General features: G+C 35.7%; 1 protein-coding gene across 2 annotated transcripts in view; it reads right to left on the bottom strand.

Moving 5' to 3' along the window:
• COL21A1 (collagen type XXI alpha 1 chain) overlaps positions 1 to 23,739 on the bottom strand; it is a gene marked incomplete at both ends in the record, with an annotated part of 70,117 nt that overhangs the window by 33,349 nt on the left and 13,029 nt on the right. For both annotated transcript variants that reach the window (XM_082302445.1, XM_082302444.1), the window contains 9 exons: positions 3,931 to 3,984; positions 6,582 to 6,635; positions 6,714 to 6,767; positions 8,274 to 8,327; positions 9,182 to 9,235; positions 11,725 to 11,778; positions 12,684 to 12,737; positions 20,391 to 20,453; positions 22,570 to 22,653. In XM_082302445.1, the coding sequence (XP_082158571.1) occupies positions 3,931 to 3,984; positions 6,582 to 6,635; positions 6,714 to 6,767; positions 8,274 to 8,327; positions 9,182 to 9,235; positions 11,725 to 11,778; positions 12,684 to 12,737; positions 20,391 to 20,453; positions 22,570 to 22,653 (525 nt within the window). The remainder of the gene's footprint in view (positions 1 to 3,930; positions 3,985 to 6,581; positions 6,636 to 6,713; positions 6,768 to 8,273; positions 8,328 to 9,181; positions 9,236 to 11,724; positions 11,779 to 12,683; positions 12,738 to 20,390; positions 20,454 to 22,569; positions 22,654 to 23,739) is intronic.

Genomic DNA, 23,739 nt, shown 5'->3' with positions numbered 1-23,739 from the left:
GCATGAAGCAAAACATTACAAGACACAGAGAGGAAAATAATAGTAACAAAAACACCCCAAACTTTGCACTGCGTATTACTGTATTACTAAGTCAGGAATTTTCTTTCCTTTTTTCCTGTTTCTATCAATCTCAGCACAGCTATTAGATGCAGTAGAATTACATTAACTTTATGTTTACTTTTCAAACATACAGGACACCTAGCTATACCAGTTTGTTTTCAGGATTTCTGCATTATGAAGACAGTACAATTTCTGTTGTACCTTTTAGTGTATCTTGAACAGGTTTCAAAAAGAATTCTGCTATCATTGCCTAGCATAAAACACACATTTTTTCAGAGAATGCATTGATCTGTATCTGGCATTCCTGATGCAGTTATGAAAGATCAACAGACAAACCAGGAGCATAGGTATAACAGTGGGAGTCAGGTCAGAAGCTGAAAGTCATGTTATGCTGCTATCGCTGGCCCAAATGAGGCCACATCTGAGGTCTTGCAATGTGACCTAAATATTGAGACAAAACTCTACCATTTTAAGTGTTTGCAGATGTATTTCTGAAAAATATGATTTCTGGAGAGTAAACATGAGCAGTTGCAAATGCTCAGACATATTACTTGTGGCAGGAGAGCATATGCTAGGCCTAGAAGAGTGCTATAAATGTCCTGCCAGCTTTACCCACAAGCACTCACTTCAGAGTTCCCATCTGCATAATTGCAAACACAAGGAGCTTGCACTGAAATCCAATTCTGAAAAACCCTACCTATGTTAAAAAAGGCAGCCAGGCTGAAATTAATCTCAAATAAATCTTTATTTATACTACAGACATTTGTTCCCTCAAAAAATGTATTTATCAAAACAGCCTGTCATCAGTAAGATAGATAACTAGCCATTAAACTACTCAAGTGACAGCATGTCCTGTTTTTGTCATCAGGAAAATAAGCTTGATTACTACCTTTACTAAATCCCATCTAAATTATTCTGTCCATACTATCACATGTTATTCTACAGAGTGGGTAGAACTGGGATAGTCTGGTTAACTGAAGTTCCAAATGGTATTACTGAGGGAAATCAAGCACATAGCTTGAAATTATTTATTTAGCTTTACAACCTACTTCTACTGTTTGTAACTTTGGGGATTAGTAAGAGTAATAATATACCAGAAAGCATTCTGTCCAAAAAATAACCACACATCTCAAAGACTGTAGGTAATGGGAGTTCAGTTCATCCGTGCTCTCCATTCTAGACAGTTGCTCCTTAGATGTTGTCTCAAGATGCATTCATTTCACAACCATATTATTTTTATTTGCTAAAGCAAGACAGATCATAAGATGACTATTTTTTAAATCATCAACTTAACAAATTAAGCCATGTCTAACACTAATGTGGCTGAATGAAAGCAATAAAGACTGTCTGCATGTATGTTTGTGTGGGTGGGATATCCACGCAACCTGCTGAGCTGTCCCAGGGCCACAGCTGCATGTGGCTGGCTAATGATATAAAGTCATCCAGCTTCACCTGTATCATCCAAGGCTTGTCTTGTGCTTTGGCAGCCTATTTGGCTGGCACAGCATAGATCAATCCCTCTCTTCCACACCAGTGCCCTAACTCTAATGGTATCCCACCAGAGAAGATCACACTGAATTCCACAGAAGGGGAGCCAAGAGGAGGCGCTTACATGTTAGACATGAAATACACATTGGGGGAACAACAGAAGAAACAGAAGCGGTAAGTTGCACAAGACATCACTCACAGCCCCCAAAATCCAGCTCACTTTCCAATAGGTGAAAGACAATTACCCTCAATTGAATAGAGGAGCCCATATATCTCACAGCTGTGGATAGCTCTCATTTTCACAACCCAAACACACACTTTTACCACAATGTTTCTGCACTGAACTGCCCTGCTCTTTGCTCCTCCAGGCCCTAAATAGATGGGAGCGCTGCGTTTGCTCATGCAGGATGGTGCTACATCAGCAATAGAGGCAGATGAGCAGGGATGACTCAGTACCTTACATTTCCTAATGGTGACCTTGAGGCAATTTCATGGTCAGCATGTAGACTTTCTACTCTTCAGAACCTCCACTGATTATGAATGAAGCATACAATGCAATTTGGCTTGCCTTATTAAAATTGTTTAAATTTTCTGTAGTTGTTTCTATTTTGGAAGTCTCCCTCTGTATTATTTTGTAGTGATTTTAACAGACTTTTTAGTGCTTTTAATGTCTTAAATCTACCACTTCATTTCCCTTTAAAGCAAAATTATGAGACTTTAGTGACGAGTTTACATTGCTGTTTAAAATGTTATATTGTGAAGCATTTATATTAATTTGAAACCAAAATATATTTCTTTAGTAGATATAGTTCATACTTAACCAATGCTATCACACTAGAGTGAGAGCTGTTAAAGTATTAAAAATTCAGTTTTCCCTAGGTTAGAAGTGCCTTTTCCCTTCCATTTCTTAGAATAATTTTTTAAAAAATCACAATGACCAACTAACATTTCTTTCGTAAAAATGAAGAGACAAGGCTAGGGACAATAAGAGAACTCAACACATTTGTTACAGTGTATCAACTTACAATATACCAAAATCCCTTCAGTTGTATTTTATTATATTAAATTAGCATTCACATTCAGTCTTTCTTACATATGAAGATACCATAGACTGTAAAAGGTTAAAACACCTCACAGTTATTTGGGGCAGAAAAAGAGGAAAAAATAAAGCCAAGGGAGGGGTTATGTGTGTTTTTCACTTAAGCCCGACAAGTGGGAAGAAACTCTATTGGGCATGATTTCTCAGTGTTTTGCAGTCTACTCAAAATGTGTTAGGAGGTTTTGGTGAATGTATAAAAAATTTAAATGAAAAAGTTTGAGAATTTTTCCGCTGGAAGTACTTTTTCCGACTCCTCATTATCAAAACTCTCTATCAGATTTCAGTATTGTGTAATTCAGACTGCCTCCCATTACATTGAATACCACAAAATTTCTGCAGTATAAAGCTCTATCTTCTTATTTTACAATTCCAAATGTAATTCAGAATGTAATTCATCTGTAAGGCAGTGTTCCACCAACTGAGCTGCATTTACTGCTCTTGGCCTACAGAAGAATTACTGATGGTTTGAAGACAGCTGGCTGTCTCTCAGCACTCAAAGCCTGTATCTTGGCTCATCTGCTTCAAGCCGTCTGCCAACCTTAAAGAGCCAAACGAGGAAACAAAGAGGACAAAGCCCAGCTATCAGATATTAAGAGGAGGCAAAACGAGCTGCCCTGAGGAGTTGCCCAAATACCGGTAGAGGAACAATGTCTTTGGAGAAGCAAAGCAAAATGAAGCAGCATGGTCCCCAGCCAAGCAAGAAGAACAGACATGCAGATAATACGGTGTAAGAAGATGCAAGGAAGTAAAAGGCCAGTAAAACTGGACAAACGAAAGGCAGTGGCACATAGTGAAAAAATGGACTTTAAAAGTGCCATTAACAAGCATATGAAAGAAGATACACCATGTAGCAGAAATGAGAGTTAAACCCATCTAGAATCTTACCTCAAGTAAGTAATTATTAACATCTAACTATACCATAACATCAACAGGACAGAAATTAATAATGAGACAATTTTATAATGTATATATATATTTATAATGTGTATATATATATATATATATATATATTCAGTATATACAACAGCGATACGGTTGAGAATCTTTTTTTAAGGCATCTTTGACTTTAAGGGCTTGTTTATTTCTTTTAATTAAATAAAATTTAAAGATGAATGGCAGAAAATAAACAAGCACTTTTTAAGAAATGGACATATCAACCAATTCAAACCAACATAAATTAAACATGAAGTATAACAGCCATTAACTGAAAAGAAAAAAAAGACAAAACCCAACAAAACGAACAAATCTATACATAAGGATATGTCAGCAATTCAATCACTTACAGGCTCTCCTCGATGTCCTTCTACGCCTGGAGATCCAGGCTGCCCAACTTCTCCCTTTAAAACAAAAAAATACTTTAAAAAGCCCCTTATTTTCATAATAAAATAATTTTAAATAGAAAATTATATTTTTAATATAAGTAAAATTTAACACCAGTACACATTGAGACTTTACCAAATAAACATCCCTTAAAAGTATTAGACACAGCAAGAAGGGTCATCAATCCAATATTCCCTCATGCTGTGTCTGACAGCTATCAGTTTGCAAAAAGAGATGAGAGATAATTTTCTTTTCACTCAGAACAGCAATTTCTGTTAATTTCTGTTTTTTCTGGTAGAAAAAATGCATAAAACAATAATAAACTGTTACTGTCTAATTGTTAGTATAAATAATGGTATGAAAAAATATTTCAAAGTACTTCAGAATAGAGCAGTACCACAAATATTTATCAAAGTATGTATGATACTGAAGTATTCTGAAATGTTGAATAATTCCAGAAGTAAAAGCACATTAAAAAAAGGCAAAGATATAGATATAGATGTTGCTAGATATACACACATGTATAAAATAATCTGGCATTAATTAACTTAAAATTATAAAATTTTATATTAAAGTTACTTGTAACTCGAAGTTACAATGGGTAGCATCTGGGTTTCAAGCCATGTTTTTTCCACATTCTTTCCCAAAATGGATATTGTAAAAATCCAGGAAAGCGCCAGCAGAAATTTCCTTCAAAGACAGCCTGTTTGTTACTGTTCTGAATTTGATTAGAGACCCAGAATGAAGCAATGTTTTATAGCAAGCAGATGTTGAAGTCAGGCTAACAAAATGTTTGAATGAAAAATATGGCTTCTATTAACTATTATATTATAAAATTAATAAAAACTAATGAGCATGTCATATTTTTGTAGTACAATAGTAAGGAGAATAGTCCAGAAAATGTCTTGCAGTTTAAATGTACACACATTCACACAATATACTGAATTCTCTGTATATTGCTTACAAGCATAAAACATATGCAAGTACTCTCAAAATCCATGCTTTAGCAACAAAATGCTTCATTCTAAATCACCACCAGTGACAGTTAAAATTTTATGTTAATGTTAACTGTGACTATTACCAGTCTATGTTATCAAATACCAGAGAAGAAAAAAATCTAATATCTAATTTTTTTCCCTACCTTCTACAGTACCAGAGAAGGAATTTCTCCTCCAACTTAGCAATGATATCTGTGTGTGTGTGTGTGTATATATCTAAACATATATCTATATATATGAAATATATATATATACACATAAAATAAATATAAATATATATATAAAATAAGAGAGGACATTTGAAATAAATTCCTGGAGAGTAACGAAGCTCATATCACAGATAACAGAAGTCTAGTCAGGACAGTTGATGGAGGATTGATTCAGCTGACCAGACACCAGGAGTCGAATTCCATTGCCCACACACAGACATTTGGTCCTATTTGAGATACCCAATGGTATCTTGTCTACTCCTGCTCCAGAAAGGCACTGGCTTTCAATAGGACTTATGTCATATCTTTCAGCTCCCTGAGTATGTTTTGGACATTAATGCATTTCAAATGCACCAGAGGCTTTCTATGTACACAACTAAACTGATACCAACGAGTCTGCCTTCTCTGAGCTGATCTGCTCTCCAGGCTCCATTGGCATTACCCTGGATCCACCTCATTGACAGCTGCTGCCTGGAAGATTTCAGGTCTCTCACCGGTCTTATGTCATATCTCCCTGCTGCAGCAGATGTCATGGGTGTCCCCAGCTGCATCCCCAACTGCTCTACACAAGCATGGTCACAAAATGGAAGACCCGGATCTCCAAATACAGCAATATGAATTTAGACAAATGCACTCAGAAGTACACTTGCACTTTTGGACACTGAACGAACATTAATCTTGAGCAGCCCTAGATAATTTCATTATTACTAAAAAACAATCTTATAGGAACAAACCTGCTGTTGAAAAACTTCTTTAGGTCAATTCAATTGAGCATTAACATCACATATTATTAAAATCTTTTCCCTGTGAACTTAAAACTGATACTGCTAAAGTCGATGTTTTCACAAATTAGTGCAAACAACAACTTGGCAAGCAAAACATCCAGTGAGCTCACAGACTGCAATACATTATAGAAATACCAGATCCTGTTGTCTTTTTTACAGTAGACACATACCTAGTTGACTTGAAAAACTGTTCTACGTTAAATACAAACAGCACTGCATAGTGAAGAGAATACAAACACAAACATTAATCCAATACCGAAGGTACTTCCCCCTAATTTTCCTGCAGCTCCCTTCAAACGCAATTACATTCTCCGGTGTATGCTTGTATATAAATCTCTTTAACAGAATCACAGGGTTAGGGAAATACAAAAGGATAAGGGAGATAAAGTGTAATAGTCATCTTTAATGATCACTAACACACTCTTAATAAAAGCTTTGCTTCTGCTCACTGAACAATTGAAAACAATGAAGTCTGTTTATTACTGCAGTAATCTTCCACATCTCCCAGTACCAACGTTATTTTAATTTCCAGTAATTCTCCACAGAATAAACTGGGTATGTTTACACCAGAGCAATGCTACTGAGGATTTTTTTCAAGATATTAATATACATTTCTACATACCTTGAAGCCAGGACTGCCTGGTAATCCATCTTTCCCATTTCTACCAGGATCTCCCTGTGGCAACATTTAACAGTAATCAGTAGGTGAATTAACAAGGAAAAGCTAACGATGAATCATCTTCAGAAAACTTACAGATCGCCCAGGCATTCCTGGAAACCCTGTATCACCCTTCTCTCCTTTTGAACCCTGAGAAAAACAGCAAGCGAAAAGTAAGTAGTGCTCAATGTTTATGCGGCAAATTCAATATATTTAACCAATAATTCATGTATGTTAGTTCTTATTTTGAAAATGTACAGAAGATCTGTTTCTTAACACAGGCAGTTGTCAATTAATAACTACGACCCCATTACATAAACAAAAATATGCTTCAAATTATAGAAATGCTAACACAGACCCTCTTCCAAATTGCTTAAAACTCTAGACTAAACATATATATATATAAGGACAGGTGAAAATATAGCTGTAAACACTGGATGGCCAAAATATATTCTCTGCTTTATATAAATTACAGATTAAAACATCTCTCTTCCCATCCCCTATCAGCCTCACTCCTTTCATGTGGTCCTCTCCTCACTCCCCTAACTCTTCTCCCTTTCTCTTGTTTGGTTACATGTACATCTGTATTAAAAAACAGACCTCTTTGCAATATAAATATTACATATGCCCCATATATGGTGTGTTACCCCATAGACATATTTACAAAAAATACATGTATTTTGTGCTATGTGAAAATGAATTGCACCAATCCACAAACAGAATGAAGACAGTTCCCAAAGCATCCAAATAAGAAGAGCGTGTTTGATATTACTAAATATAAATACATCCAGTAAAACCAGTGAACATTTTTTCTGAGCTGTAAATGAAGAATTACGTCCTCTGTGAATACATGTTATAAAAATATGAATTATGTTGTCTGGGGCTCCCTTGCCCAGGGTCCCAGCAGGGGTTGCGGGGGCTCCGTGAGGGGAGGCCGGGCTGCCCCAGCCGGACACAGCCGGTTCCAGCCGGATCCAACCACCCACCGCAGGGCACGGCTGAGCCCACGGCCGGGGCGGCGCTACGGAATGTGTTTAAGAAGGGACAGAAACATGACACCAATAAAGTAAGGAAAGAGGAGAAAAGTGACAGCTCTGCAGACACCAAGAAGAGGGTCCTGGAGCAGAGATTCCCCTGTAGCCTTTGGAGGGGGCCATGGTGGAGCTGTGGTAGCAAGGTACCGCCCATGGAAACTCCATGCAAGACTGGGTTTGCCCTGAAGGCCTGCGGCCCTTGGGAAGGACTTGCACTGGAGCAGCCGAGGAGTGTGAGGAGGAAGAGCAGGGAGAAGCTCTTAAAGACTGCCCAACCTTGCTCCCTATTTCCTATCCCATGAAGAAGGGAAGTTGAGCCTGGGAAACGGCTGGGTGAAGGAGAAGGGGATTTAGTTGTTTGGGGTTTTCTTTCCTCACTATCCAAACGTATTTTAGTTGTCAATAAATTAAATTAATTTTCCCCAAGTAGCCTGTGACAGTAACTGGCAGGTGATATCTTATCTGGACCCACAAGCTTTTCCATCTTATTTTCTCTCTCGTACTGTTGAGAAGGGAGACTGAGAGAAGTGCTTGGGGGTTTGCACCTGGCAGCTAGTCAAGGTCACCCCATCACAGATACCAACAGCATTTTGCTTTAATTTGTGATTATAAAGTCACTTGCCTTTTTTCCATATACTCCTGGCACTCCTGGATCTCCTTTAGGGCCTCTTTCTCCCTAAACAAAATGTATGTGAGCAAGTTAATTTTTAAAATAGAAGTAGTTACATGAAGATATATATATATACATACATATATAAAGTATACATGTATAGCAGACACAAAAGCGGCAAAGAGTTCCATGTGATATAAAAGACATGCTCAAGACTTAAATGCAAATCCTGAATTTGCCCAGCTTTCCCAGAGGAGAAGGCCAGAATGTCCAACACTGACGGTGAGATGATCCACAGCTTGCAGGCTTAATGCTTCTACTTTTTATAGAAGGCACTTTGTGATTCTCATTGCTTCAGTATAGGCAGGAACCTAAGGGAAAATTCAGCTCCTTGAAAAGGGCTGGACTTTTCTGAAGACCTTATTTGAAGAGTTAAAAACGCAAATTTGGAAAAACTAAGAGGTAAATTCAGTTGAGTACTAAAATAAATGAGCAAAAAATACGGGGAAAATTGTTTTGGGGAATTCACACATGAACTAAACTCACTGTGATAGACCAGAACTGTCCTTCAAAGTAATGTCACTCAAGCAGAATGACAAGAAAATCATATAATTGTTTTTATTTTTTAAAAACATTATTTGTGATGAAGAATCCTCTAAGTAGTAGTAAAATCAAATTAATATAAAATCCCATAGAGCAAAAAAGAAATGAAATAATAGGTATTTCTATTGTTTGATATCTATGTAATGAAGTCCCACGGCATGTATCTTCCCTAAATAACAGCTTCATATCTATTCATTTTGAGAAATTCGTCAAATGCTCTGAAATAGTATTGTATATAGACTTGTTTTCCCTTTAAATTAAACTACAGGGCAAGCTGAAACACAGGAATATTGTAACAAGAAATATTTAACTTCAACCTTTGGTGCTGGCATCCCATGTAATCCAGGAAAACCAGGTAGTCCACTGTCACCCTGAAATAGCAAACATATTTTAAGTCTTTGTATCAAAATAGTGGTAATATACTATAATAACATTCATATTCTTGTGATCAACAAATAGTGGAAAGATGCAATATATCACTGTATCACCTTCTTAACATTGGTATGATGACTGATAAGAGATGTTTGAACTTTAAACAAAATTCATTACATAAAAGAAAAAGCTTAATCACTAAATTTTAGACTAAATTTACTGTAATCTTTTAGTAAGTCTTATGGAGGTTCAAAAGCAGCAATTTAGTTTTAAAAGATGAAAAAAACCTGAAAATCTCTGTAGGAGCTATGATAATTCCACCATCCCTTCCTAATTCCCAAAGATTAAGGAAATTTCCTAGATCTGGAATGGCTTTGCTTCTAGCTCTTACTGAAAATATCGAAGACCTACTGACCTTATGAAATTTCTTACCAGCTTACTCTGGATGAGTGAAGTATTAAAAAATAAGATACTAAGTACCTTCTCTAAAAAAGAAACAAAATTAAATCAAAATACACTTAGAAATGGCAATTTGACAAATGAGATCTCATTTCAGGGGAAGAAAGAATCCACTTAGGTAAAAGCAGTTAGCAATTGAAAAGACAAGGCAAAATATCAGTTCTTTTTATTGTTCTCAGAGGTGTCAGATATCAGGAATTCCAAACTTTTGCTGTTGGTACTGAAATTTAACTGACAATTTGTCTGCAAGTTCCCTTGAGCAATAACAACAAAACCCTAAATTACAACTTGCCACTACTTGACTTGAAACAATAAAAGCAATCCTTGTTACTTGTTTCAGTAGACAAGATCTACTTCGCATGAGAAAACAGCTAATCACAAAATCATTTTTGGACAACCAGAATGTTTTCTTCCTGTTAATATCTACTTTTATATTGAACAATATATTTTTATTTGTTTAATATATTTCAGTCATATAGGAGGAATAGTAAACTATGCTTAGAAAGTTATTTCATATAATATTTCAAATTCTAAGACAAGGGTTAAACCAGGACATGTCTCAGTGATGTTTATCAAAGCCATTCATGCCTAAGCAGATTTGGAGAGGCCTGTCATATATTTGCAGTAGGCAGGAACATGACCACAGGAATGATAGTGGGTTAATGCTATCACAATCTCTCTCAACAAATAAATATTAAAAGCAGACAATGGAATGGAGTTCAAAAATCAGCAAAGGTTATAAAATTAACACTTCACGCATCCATTGCTTCTTAATGAAAAAGAATGGAGTCTCCATTTCTGCTCAGAAGTGGTGGTTCAATTATTGGATAAACTAAAACATTTGGAAATTGAAACAGTTTTAAATCAGCTACTAGAGAAACTTTACAAGTAATGTGGTGAAATAAAGAGATGAAAATTTGGGCTGAATTTCCAGGAAAAAAATTCTAACGGCAAGACCTATTTTACAATGGAAATGTTCTCTAAAAGACTGGGGGAAGTCCTATTTCTTGGCACATTTTAAACAAGGCTAGACTGAGCAATAGGAAATATTCTGTCACAACCCTGCACTGCCAGGCAATTAGAGTTTTTCACCAGCAGCATCTTAACTTCTACACATGGCCCAATACTGGCTGATCTACTAGATTAACCTCTAAAAGCAATTCGATTGAGATGAATAAAGCACAGAACACGTAAGCAATTTTTCAGCTCTAACCATGAATTTGAGAATTCTGCTGAACAGTGATGAATTTAAGGACCTGCTTATTGGGAACTGTAGAAAGAAATTCTAAGATCTGTTGGGAAAATGAATGCTTGTTTTACAGAAAGGGCTTTGAAGTTTTAATAAACCAAAACCAAAATAATTGTCATCACAATCAGCTTAGAACTTTTTCTAAATGTAGGGCAGAAAAGTGAGAGAAGGGTGGACACAGATAATTACATATCAATGACACTTGCCAATACCCAATGGGCAGTTTATTCACTGTGTATGCAGATGATTCAGAGTCAAGTTTATCCTGATTACCAGAATGGAGCTACATATAAGGTTCCACATCTGTCTATAGCTCCAAGCTACTGGCTACACCTCAGCTAGAATCTTCCACAAAAAGTTTTGGTTCCAATTAGTGAGTGTTTCCTGATAAAAAGTGCCATCCAGGAATTCCTACCTAGGTTATCAGGATACTCACTTAAAGAGAAAAAGGATGAAAAGAGTTAAAAAGAAACCATTCTGACAGATGTCTGTATTGTGCTTTCAGGTACCCATACTTAGATACACTTCCTAAATATATGTTATTCAGTGCAATAAAGTTGTTACTGGCAGTGCTAAAGCCTATATAAACTTTATTAAATAAAATAGACCAGATTCAGAGTTTAAATTTAGGATTCTTATTCTTTCCTTATTATCCTTTTAGTAAACAATTCTCACAGAACACTCATGTAAAATTACTGATACTATTTCCTTTCCAACCAACAATTATAAAAGGTAAGAATAAAATCCTTTTATCTATTATACTTGTTTGGGTTCTTTTACCTTTGCCCCATCTTTTCCTGGTTCTCCCTTGATACCTGGCAAGCCACGAGGTCCCTAGATTGAGAAAGAAATTAACACCAGCTCAAATACAAATACAATCTGATACATAATGAGACACATAAATGTAACACAACATGGGCCAGAGACCCAATGTATCAGCTGCCTGATTCCAACTTTTTGGTAACTGGACACAAAAGCAGAACTAAGTGCAATGTGTACCCAGCATGGATGAACATGGCACACTGTCATAACCCATGACTGAGGAACACCGAAACAATTTTTTGCTCTAACCAAGGACCACACCAGGAAAAAAGGAATGTCACACAGCCTGTACTAGCCCAGAGATGTCCCTTTCAATTCTCTGTCAGACAGCCTTCATGTATGCCATGTTGCAGGCTTGCTCTTGGCCCCAGCATGCTCTCAGATACTTAATTCAATAAATGAGTAAATCCTTGACTGTCATTCAGACTGGATCATGCCAAAAGTAAAATACAGCACAGGTTTCCAATAACTGTCTCAGTAAGGACTACTAAATTAATACAACAATGAAAAATAATTCTCTTCCATCGCTCTGGGCTTTATCTCAAACCTTGTTTTGAATACATGAATTGTGGGCAATCCATCACCATGACAAGACTTCAGATCACAGAAAAATTGAAGGAACTACTGTTTGGCTTCTGGATCAAGACAAAAATGTCTAAGCTGCAGATGAGTCCATCTTCTAGAGGCCTTACCTAGCACTGTTTAGATTTTCAGTCTAATTGTCAGCCTACCTTCAAACCCAAAGCTATACGAATTTCAAAGCAATTCACCCAAGGATGGCCTCTGATGTCATTACACCCCTTGAGCCCTTTTCATTCCCCACACCTCAACTCTCAATGACAAACAAGAGATATTGAGAGAAACCTGGCAGGATTTTTCTCAGATATTCAAATTCTAGGAATGAAATAGAAACTTACTTGAATCCCTGGAGTTCCTGGGATACCTGGAGTTCCTGCTGATCCCTGGTATCCCTAAGGAAAAGAACCAAGACTTGTGACTTTTCAAAAGCAACAAACACAAATTTCCAAACACCCATTTAAAGAAAAATCAATCCTCCTGCTTACTAGAGAACTTCTGTCAGAAACCATAATTTTAGGTCACAGATTTTAGCAACTGCTATCACAATTGTACATTTGGGATTTAGATTTCAGCTTTCAAAAGCTTTCATATCAGCAGCTGAAGTTCTCAGCCTCCACCCTTTAGCTAAAATCAGTTATTTTAGAATTGTTACACAAAAGCACAACAAACATATTGTTTTATTTTCCACTGGAAAAAAAAAAATTAATCCACATACATAGACACATTTTTTTCTCTCTAAGAAAAATAGCTGAAATGTCCCAGGACTTTTAAAGGCTTATATCCAGTTACAGAAATAAGCTTTAACAAACAAGGTATGTTCTAATACATTATGCAGCTAGTTTTATAATATCTCTAAATAATAAAAATTCCATTCTTGATACTAAGCACTTAGCTATGAACTGGAAGGTATATAACAGTCTATACAAATAAAAAAAAAATTGAATGACTGGGACTACAAAAAGAAATACTAAATAATTCATGAGTTGAAAAGAGAATTTCAGGAATGCTTTACTAGAAATCAACACTGGCAGAACAAGAGAACCTTTACAGAATCCAAAATACACGTCTGTGTTTTGATAGATTTGATTCAACTTGTACAGCAAAGACAGCCAGTTTTCATGCAAAATTAACAAGGACTTTAAAGAATCTTTTAAGAGAGGCAAGTTACTGAAGAATAAGAATTTTACATAGCTCATTTGAAAACATGTCCTTGCAGTGGACAAAATGAGCTACCCAAGAGGATTTTTTTGAGAAAACATATAAAACAAGAAGAGAAATTGTTCTGTAATACTCTGAGGCTATTTGATTTAGACACTTCAACAGGCAGACAAAACTAAATTTGATAAATCCCATTAAATGAGCTATCCAATTTCAAACACCCAGAATTTGATCTTGATTTTAACTGAGAGAAGTAATAATCCTATTTCCAAATGGGTTTCAATCTTAAAACCTTAGCACCAAATTTCCTGGGGTGATTTCCACACTGGTAAAAAGGAGCTAATAGAACCTTTTCAATACAAGGGAGACAATGTGTTTGTCTGATTTCTTCTTTAAATCAGTCAGAGCTTCCTAGGAATAATAAACAGAGCTAAAATTATTTGCTGGGTTAGATACAAGAGAGTCCTTGCAGTGCCCTCTTCCCAAAAGACATTTGAGCAGTTGCCCGATGAGCCAGCTGGTAATGTTTAATACAGAAGTAAACAGAATTCTAGGTCTCTGTCATACATGGATCCTTTATCAAGCATTTTACTTTTAGCGCTCAAGGCAGTTCTAGCAAAATCAGCTTTAACTGTAAATGGTATAGTATTCCCAGAGTGCATATAGGCCTCCTGGGTAGCTGAAACAATTCACCAAATCAAAAAATGCCTCTGAAAGTTTATCTACATTTTTCTTCTAAAAAACAGAAAACAAACAAACAAACAAAAAGTATGACTTTCTGTAGGATATACTTCTATACAAATAAAACTTCATTTCATAATTTAGATCTCTGTAATGCAATTTCCTCTCTCCCTCTAACTGAGCAGGGGAAGAAGTAGAAGAGGACAATTTCCTGGATGAACTGAATTTCAAAATCTCAAGATGAATGGAGGACAGCAAAAGAGTTTTCAGCTTACAAAACTGCACATTTAGCTCAGGGCTAAATATTGTAATTTCAATATTGTGATTTCAATACAAATCAAACACAATGTCAATGCGTTCTTTTAATGGAAAGCTGGAAGAGAGAAGACTCAAAAGGAAATTCACAGAAAGTCACAAAAATTAGAATCACTATCTGGTACAAAGAACATAGCAATTGTTCAGGCAAGTTAAATAAAAATAAAATATAATTTAAAAAAAACAGATTTCATAAAAACTGAGTGTATATTTGTATCACTACTCCTTCTGCAGTATGGATTATGGATCATGAATCTACATGCTAGTGCCTACATGTTTTTTGCACTAAAGTCAGCTCAAATCCTCTTTCCCTAGTCACAAAGCCCTCAGTAGGAGTACCTGGGTGGCATACATACATAAGCTGCAAGAACAGCAATGCCATAGCTGCCATTTTATGTAAAAGGGACAGAAGGGAAAATTCCCTTTTCAATTGATGAGTTCAGGACTGAAGGTTTTCTTTCAAATAGGATGAACACACTAAATTTACCACCAAAAATAATCATTTTTATCTGGGCTTGGTATTCTCTCATGAACTTTTCCAAAGACACACAAATAGCATGAGAAGTATTACAGTTACCTCTGAATTTGACACTCGGTTTATAATCCAGTTGCTTAAATATAGGCAGCTCCTGCCATTTGAGATTCTTAAGATACCCACCCAGTGTTAGCAGACAGTGGCACAAAATATTTGGGAGACATTAATTGTCTTGCAGCGTGGGCAACACAAAATACCTTACAGCATAAAAATCCCATATCTTTTGCGGTATATGTTAAGTACCTGTTGACTATTATGAGAATTTAGACACCCTGTGTCTCTGTACCCATTTAAATATTAAATGTATGTGTCTTAACGTGAATCCTTCCTGTAATGTTTCATCAATGTTGTCAGTCAGCACTACTCCACAGCACAATGTTTATATTCTTATTCATTATTTTACATCAGTTCATCTGAAATCAGGATTATACAAAATTTCCCTCTCAGTTTACTGTTGTGAGAACAGTACTGATCATCTTCTAGTTCCTGAAAGTCCTTAAAAGGAAAGTGATAAATAGCAGGACTTTGAGGTTAGTTTTGTCCCAGACTGCTGGGCATTTGAAAAAATCACAGATAAAATGAAACTTTGGAATTTAAAGAAAAAGGCAATAATTTACAAATAATTCAAAGGAAAAAAAATTGGAACACACTTCTTAGGTCAAAGAACTTACATAAAGGCCACAAAAAAATAGCAATACTGTCATCATCCTTACTGGAAAAAGAAACTTAGTTTGCCTGTAAGGGAAAAAATTGAGCAAGAAGGACATGTGACAAGTACTAATTCAGAGAACTCTGGGTGCAATAGCAGAGGAAACCTCAGAAGTATATCTGCAATGCATTTGCACACCTAAAGGACAAAAGTTCAAACAGCATTCGTAGGCATATCCCATCTGGTAAGACAAAATAAAAATAAAAATAAAAATAAAAATAAAAATAAAAATAAAAATAAAAATAGAGGCTGTATGGATAAGGCAATGACAACGCACTGCATACTCCCTTAATAAAAAGCTTTTGGAGACAATGAGCAACATAAACAACAAAGGTATGAACACAGGATTACTTGGGAAAGACAAAGGGAGAAGTAAGCAAGCTTACTTCTTGGGCTGGGAAGGAACCAAGGATCAACAGTAACGGTCTAAAGATATTCAAGAACTGTAAACACTAATTAAAAATAACTCTTTAGGGGGATGTAACCAAGCATAATGGAATTCAACTGCAAAAGGAAAATTTAACTTGGTGTTAGGAAAACACCCTGAAAAGTCTGCAGACCTCTTGTGGAAGATTCTTGCAGAAAATCTTTAAAGCACAATTATCTAAAGCATTATAAGACACGTCTTCAAACTCTTTTCATAAAATACATTACATCTTAAAGAACAGAAATTGTTGTAACTATGCAGACATGTAACCATGTTTATTATTTCTGCATTCATTGCCCTTTCCTCCATTAGCTACTCCATCATCTGCCAAGGCCTTCATAACTCAGAGCCCCTAGCAGTGTATTTTCCCTAAACACGATGTTCTCAAATAGCACAGAGGAAAAAACAGTCCATCAAAATCATTAAATAAAAGGTCATAAATCCAGCTTAAAAAGTTCCCAAGCTTCAGGCTGTTGGGAGATTCAACGATGTACCAAGGGAGTCTAACTTCCTGCTCACTGCTCAGATGTTCATCCTTATCATAACCTCTGCCTTTGGCATCTGCTGCAGGTAGTGATGTGGTCTTTTGTCTGAACTCTATAGCTGTCCCTGCAGCACAAGCCAGCCTCAGGCATCGCTCAAATTTCAGACTTGTAGGCCTCAGGGAAGCCATTACATGACTGGATTAGAACAGAGCAAAAAGATTTCCTCTAACAATAACAAGGCCACAGTGTTACTGAGGAATATGTCTTTTCCTGGAACTGAGAGCAGCATTTCACAGCTGAATTATCAACTCTGACTATGAAAGTTTTCTGAACAAAGTAGCTGCGGAGTTTGTAACAACTTAAATCCCAGGCAAACCACCCAATAGCACAGGAAATTCTATATATACGTGAAACTATTATCCATTTTCATTCCAAAAGTATTGTTGAAATAGTTCATCATTGCTATTATAGTTATGTATACATCATAAAAGATTTGGCCTTTAGTTGGTCACAAAATATTAAACTCTAGGTAATACAGCTGTAATAATGTTCTGTAATACTTCAAAAAATATATTGGAATGATCAGAAATTACTTATTAGGTGAGGCTTTTGATACCTTATGAACTCTGTATCTGCATGTATCAGTAAAGTCAGTCTCACCAGATTTTTTTTTTAAAATTGCTTGGTTTTTTTCTCATTTCTTATTTCATTTTCTTGTACATACTATAACAACAAGGCAAATTGATCCAAACATTCATGGATGAAACTAGATGGAATACTAGAAAATTGTCCAGATTTGCCAGCTCCATGGTTCTTAGTTCAAAATTGACAAATAAGTGGGTTTTTTAAATTTCTGTCAGCAGACTGATAACCTATCACCTCTATTACCCACAAGTGATCACTGCACAGATTCTGATAACTTATTTTTCCCCTTGAGTTTTTCCCCAGGACAAAAAAGGCATCCTTTGAAATAAAAAATGGCTTTGTGACCACACAGTCAGGCTGCTGAGCGCTTCTAGGGCCAGTAATCCCTCCAGCTGCTTCTTTCTGATTAATAATGTTCATTAAAATGAGTTCCATTTGAGATTCAAATACTGGTTTTATCCTTGCACTTATTTATCAGTGCTTTTCTCTTGACTACACAATTTATTAATTTCAGGTTCTGAATTACATTTTTGATTGAAAAAAATGTATTTTCATTACTTATGCTTCTCACTTTCATTCTTTTTTACAGTTCTTTTAATTGATCTTTTCTGTATTTATCAGAAGACAAACAGAGGTGGCAATTAAGGGGAAAAAACAAAGATACTCTAAACAAAACTAATAAAAATAAGATTTAAGAAATGATTGAAAATAAGTCATCTTTATGTTCACTTCCCCAATTATTAGATCAAACAATTTTACTGGATAAGACCAGGTAAACAACTATGTTCTGGTAAGACTGAAGATACTAATAGGAATTTTTTTCAACTTTTCTGGACTGAAACTAACTTTAAGTATTAAAATAATATAGCCAGCCCACAAACAGCAAACTAAATTTTATTAGATGTTTTACTCTAAAGCTCAGTTTCATATAGTAATATAAATGCATGCCTAAAATCTTTCTCAGAGGAAGAAACATTTTGTTGACCAGTTCTACTGTTCCAAGAAAATTAATAACAGATAGGCAAACTGGAATGACTTTAGAGAAGAACATAAAAATGTGTTTGGGAACAGAAAAGACTGACTTTGCAGGAAAAGCTTTTCATGCAAAAGCCATTTGATTAAACAAGTCTGACTACACAACTACCTGTAAGCCTATCGTGCTGTCTGAATTAAAAGCTTGTTTCTCAGAGTTCCCCAGGACATAAAACTAAAAAGATTCATATGAGCAAAGTTTCCCCAAACAAAAAAAAATCACTGACAGCACAGAAAATGTGCTAGTTGTATTAGCAAATACAAAAGTAAAATAGAAAGAAAAAGACAGAGAGGGGAATCTTGTTTTCCTGCACAGTGAATCTAAAGGGTCTCTCACCATTCACGGCTAAAAAGCCACGTGGAATGCACCCAAGAATATACTGTAAGGAAAAATAATGTATTGGGCAGAGCTGCAGATGATCTAATTGGTTCGCAATTATGTCCTTACAAAGAGCAAGTGCAAAAACTACAACTGATATTTCAGAAACATTAGTCAGTTAATAAAGCTATAAGATTTAACTGCAAACACTGCAAATATCCTAAGTTCTTCAGCAAAGTGATACAATTTCTCCTTTAGTGGGGCTTCTTGATTCACATTCTGAGATACTTTTGGTTACCTTTTTTATGTTCAGATAATGCCCATCTATGCACACTACGACTCACAGGAAAAAATAAGCCGTAATTGCCAGACTACAAAATTACAGTAGGTCTACAGTATCAATTTATTTCTCCTTCATTATTCATGCTGTTACAAATTTCAGTGCTTATGGGAAGATAAACAGCCTTGAAGTGGAAACCTGTTCATAAAAGTATGAAAGAGTCATAACAAATTGTTTCTAAAACAATCTGTTGTAGCCGACTGGATGCTTCAGAAACGAAGTCTTAATCTCTTTGTTAAAAGAGAGAAGAGAAACTTACATTTCCCTACCAATACCCAGTCCATTCTGCTTTCATTAAAACTTACATGATATCACTTTATTTTTCAAAATATCAGACTTAGCTGGATTAAAGGCAGCCCTGCTATGCTTATCAATACTGCAAATCTATTTCCAGAAATCAGCATGTGCTGGACACCTTCTCCCATGCAACTCCAGGTTCAGACAGTTTGTATAACTGTCTTTTATAGGAGATCAGAACTGCTCTTCATAAGCTTTAGCACCACCAGTTTTCGACTGAAAAGCTATTCTGATTAAATACACTTCCCCATTTTCAGGATTGTCTAAAATCAAAACGCAGTATTTTAAAGCATTGAATGTTTCAATTCAGATTATCATCTCTAATTCTGGTTCAAAAAAACTCTGAAGATAATAGCTATCAAAAGCTGTTTAAGAAGTATAAAAACATTTTATATCACAGAAAAAATTAGGATATTTGTTTGTGGGACTGATGAAAAATTCATGTACACACCGCTCATGTGGGCCATCAGGGTAACCATGGTCAGGTTTCAATACAAGTCCCATATTTTAAAACAGGGAAATTTTCAATTTTTAGAAACAATTACATTTCTTGTTTTCAGCACCTATTTTCTTCCCATTAAACTCTGCTTACAGATGGAATCACCAGTTCCATTTGTTAAATGAACCAGTTTGGAACTACAAAACATCTATATTTTTAACATTTTTCATGTATATCTACATATTTTGATGGACTACTTGAGGTAGCCTACAGAGAAATTTCATGAAGCAAGCAGCAAGCCCTAAAAAAAACCAGATAGGATTTTAGGTGACCTGAAGAGTTTTCTAGTGAAAAAATTTTTAAGGAGTAAAGACTGAAGGTGGTAACATAACTGCTGCAAAGTAATGCAAAGACCGACAGGAGCACACATAGCCTGCTCTCTGCTTTACAACAGTACTTAACTCATACTTACAGTATTTTCCTTGAAACAAAAATAGTATCATTGACATAGTCATACAGCTGTTACATGCAGATAGTGCTTAAATGACATTCACAGTTTCAAAGAATGGAGACAAAATCATCTAAATTTCAAAAATCGTGTTCCATGTTTTTTCTCCTGTTAGTTTTACATTTACAATATATGACTAAGTTTTTAGTACTCACAGGCTTACCATCTGGACCAGGCAGACCAGGATAACCATGATTCCCAGGCTGCCCAGGGTCACCCTGTGGAAAAGCAACATGTGAACACACAAAATACATAAGCATTTCAATATTATAAGAGTATTTTAAAATTAGCACAATGAACCTTAACCCTAACACATTACACAAAACAGTCTCTACAAGCCCAGGGACCTACTACTGAGGAGCAATTCCTACAGTGAAAAAGAACTGATCTTTTTGGGGAAAATTCTCCCCTACTTCTCCCCAGCTTCTTGTGCAGTACTTGGAGAAGTCAGTCCACACATGGCTACAGCACAAATTTGACTCACCAACTCAAAAGCTTTCAAGTCTTTTAACATTTTAATCGACAGAAATAGAAACACTTTTCATCAAATAGATGAAACAATCCATATTAACGAATTCATTAATGAAGTAGTTATTTTCTGAAGAAATCTCTCACTTGCTTTAGCTGAGCCTAATTCTTAAGATAAAAAAAACTAAAAAGGCAAGAGACAGGATTAAAACCTGCAAAATAATAAACACCTCTCTACCAATTGCTTTCTGAAAGAGATATTTTTGATATTTCCTCTTAAAAGCCATTGCAATTATTTTGATAATCACTGTTATGACCAGGTTAAAGTAAAAGAAAAGTTGCTTCCGAAGGCTTCATGTTTATGGCAAGACAGCAGGAACTTAACATCCTATTCAACATATCCTCCTAGAGTATTGACCTTTTCTGTTTATTTTACTGACAGCTTTGATTTGAACTCAGCAAAATCCAGTAAGACTTGATCTATAAAACCATTTTACTTCAGCAGGAGTGTTAAGCAGATACCGATTCTTCAGCCTCAACCATCAACAGACCTGTGGGTCAGTTAAAATTGCAGAACTGTTATAAACAGGGAGGATATTAGAAGGGAAACAGGAAACTAGTTTTCAATGTGACTGTGAAAAAATATCTTTTCACATATAAACCACACAAGTGTAATGCTGAACTAAATGAGAGAATATAGAATAATGTCTCTTTTGAAAAGCATAACAGTTATCATCTGCTAAACAAGTAATAAGTTACCCAGAATTATTGTTGTCCAAATTAAGAAGTCCAGATTTGGGATTTGAGAAAAATAAATTTGCTTTCAAATATACTATTATCTGTGAAATTTTGTGCTTTTAACTTGAAAAGCTTAAAATATCAGTTACTTCTATTTTTAAATTGCTTTGATCTAATTCAATTTATTGTACCCCACTAATATCACAAGAACAAAAATTAAGTTTAAATTCATATGATTCTAAAGTCCAGTATTCAAAAGTTAATAAATACTGTAACTGAGATAACCTATTCAATCTTAAATTGCGTTCCTTTTCACTTTCTGCAGCCTTTTGTGCTAGGCACCATCTTGTCACCTGTATTATTCAATTATCCCCAAACAAATTGTCATAGGTTAGCATTGTAGAAAAATTGCATGTAAGGCAATAGGCATAGGTCATCTTAGTTCTGAAATTTCACATTCCTTCTTACTTTACAGGAAGCGGTTTTCAATTCTCTTAAAATTATAAATACTTCATTCTCTTTCCCTCTCCCTCTCTCTCTTTTTCTCTAATATGGTAAAAAGAGAATAAAAAAGGTAAAAGACCACAGAAATACACTAAAAAATAATGATGATCTCTATGTTGTGGATTTCAACTCCCTGATCAGAAACCTTTTCCACTGTATCAAGAAGCCCTTTGACTTGAGGTAGCTACAGCATACTGTAACCTCTTATGATGACAGCAGAGAAGGTTTTTATCCATTTGCTTAATGAAAGACAAGTGATTTGGGGTTTTTTTTTCTACACTTATAAATAATTCTGTAAGCACTGCTTAGCACAGTTATAGAGAAAGGTACTAAAGCAAAATACTGGGGAATCAAGTTTGTCGTGTTAGACTTCAGCAACTTCGGTCTAGTTCTCATTTTAGTTCTTCATCAACACTGAAAGGAGGTCATCAGCACAGCTAAAGTGGAACTCTGCCAGTAAGCATCCAGTTCATTCTTTCACAAAGAAGGAAGAAACACCCCTCTCCATTAAAAGGCTTTTGTTAGAAAATCATTTAGTTCTCAAACAATTAGCAACATCATTTGCTGAAGAGTAGCAAGGAAACACAGGTCATATATGCTCAACAAGACAGAACAGAGACTTACTTTGGGGCCTGGAGGTCCTTGCTTTCCTGGTGGGCATATGCAGGGGGCAGGTGTTGAGCCTACGTCACTGGGACCGTTCATGCACTACCAAGAGTGAAAACAGCCATCAGCACATATGCCAAAGGCAGGCAACAAACATATTGTAACACTGTATGAAGCTGACTTTCCTTAGGCTGCCTTTCACTTAGGTCCTGGCATTCACTCCCTTGTTCAGATGGAACTTCTGCTTATCTGAATATTGCCCTCCAACTACTTTTCATGCATGAAATCATTTTATCCAGGATAAAAATAAAAAAAGTAAGTACCAATATAGGGCTGATACCTGTAACTTCATTTTTTTCACAAGTATTTTGTCATATAGTTTGGTAATTTTAAATCTTGCAACATGACTCTTCTCCTAGCTAATTTATATTCATAATTTGAAGTGTGATCAATTCTCAAATATAAAAATTTCATTTAAGAAAGTGTAAAATGATGTAATAAATAAGTATAGCATATTGATCCCAACCATTGGCATGCTATCATGCATAGCAAGCCTGAAAAGAAGATAAACCCCAAGTCTCCTACCTCCTAGGCATGTGCCCCAACTATGAAGCTACTTGAGGAGAGGCAGGACACACCTGCTACCACCGACTCCTAGAGGTCACTAGTCCTGGTCCCAAGAGTGCCTATCCTACAAAGACCATTAGGTGACCTCCTCCAAACCATGCTCCCTGCAGCAGTAAACACTAAACCTCGGCAGATCACATAACCCTCTAGATTTTTTTTTTTTTTTTGGTGATATTTACTTCTCACCATTAAACCCCACATAAAACCTCAGTGCTTTACTAAGGCAGGCAAGGGGAGAGCTACTAAGTAAAATCTCTTATAGGTACATCTGTACTAAATCTATATGTTGAAGTTAGATTCAGTGAATTCTTTTTCACCCATCAACCCTAACCCAGAAAGTTCTTAGAGCTATGGAAAGGCAAAAATTTAAGAATCCAAGCTGCAAAAAACAGATTTGTATTTATTATCTAAAACTTTCCATAGCAATTTACTCATATTTTCAAGAATAATGACACCTTTTAAGACGTTTTTTGAATGGAATTCTTTCTTGGGGTCAAATGATTGATCAAAATGCAGATCCATGTTTCCTTTGCAATGGTACAGGTTGGGAGTTACAGGGAA

This window comes from Coloeus monedula (assembly GCF_965178545.1).
Source record: "Coloeus monedula genome assembly, chromosome: 2".
Lineage (NCBI taxonomy): Eukaryota > Metazoa > Chordata > Aves > Passeriformes > Corvidae > Coloeus > Coloeus monedula.
This window is presented reverse-complemented; position numbering and strand designations above follow the sequence as displayed.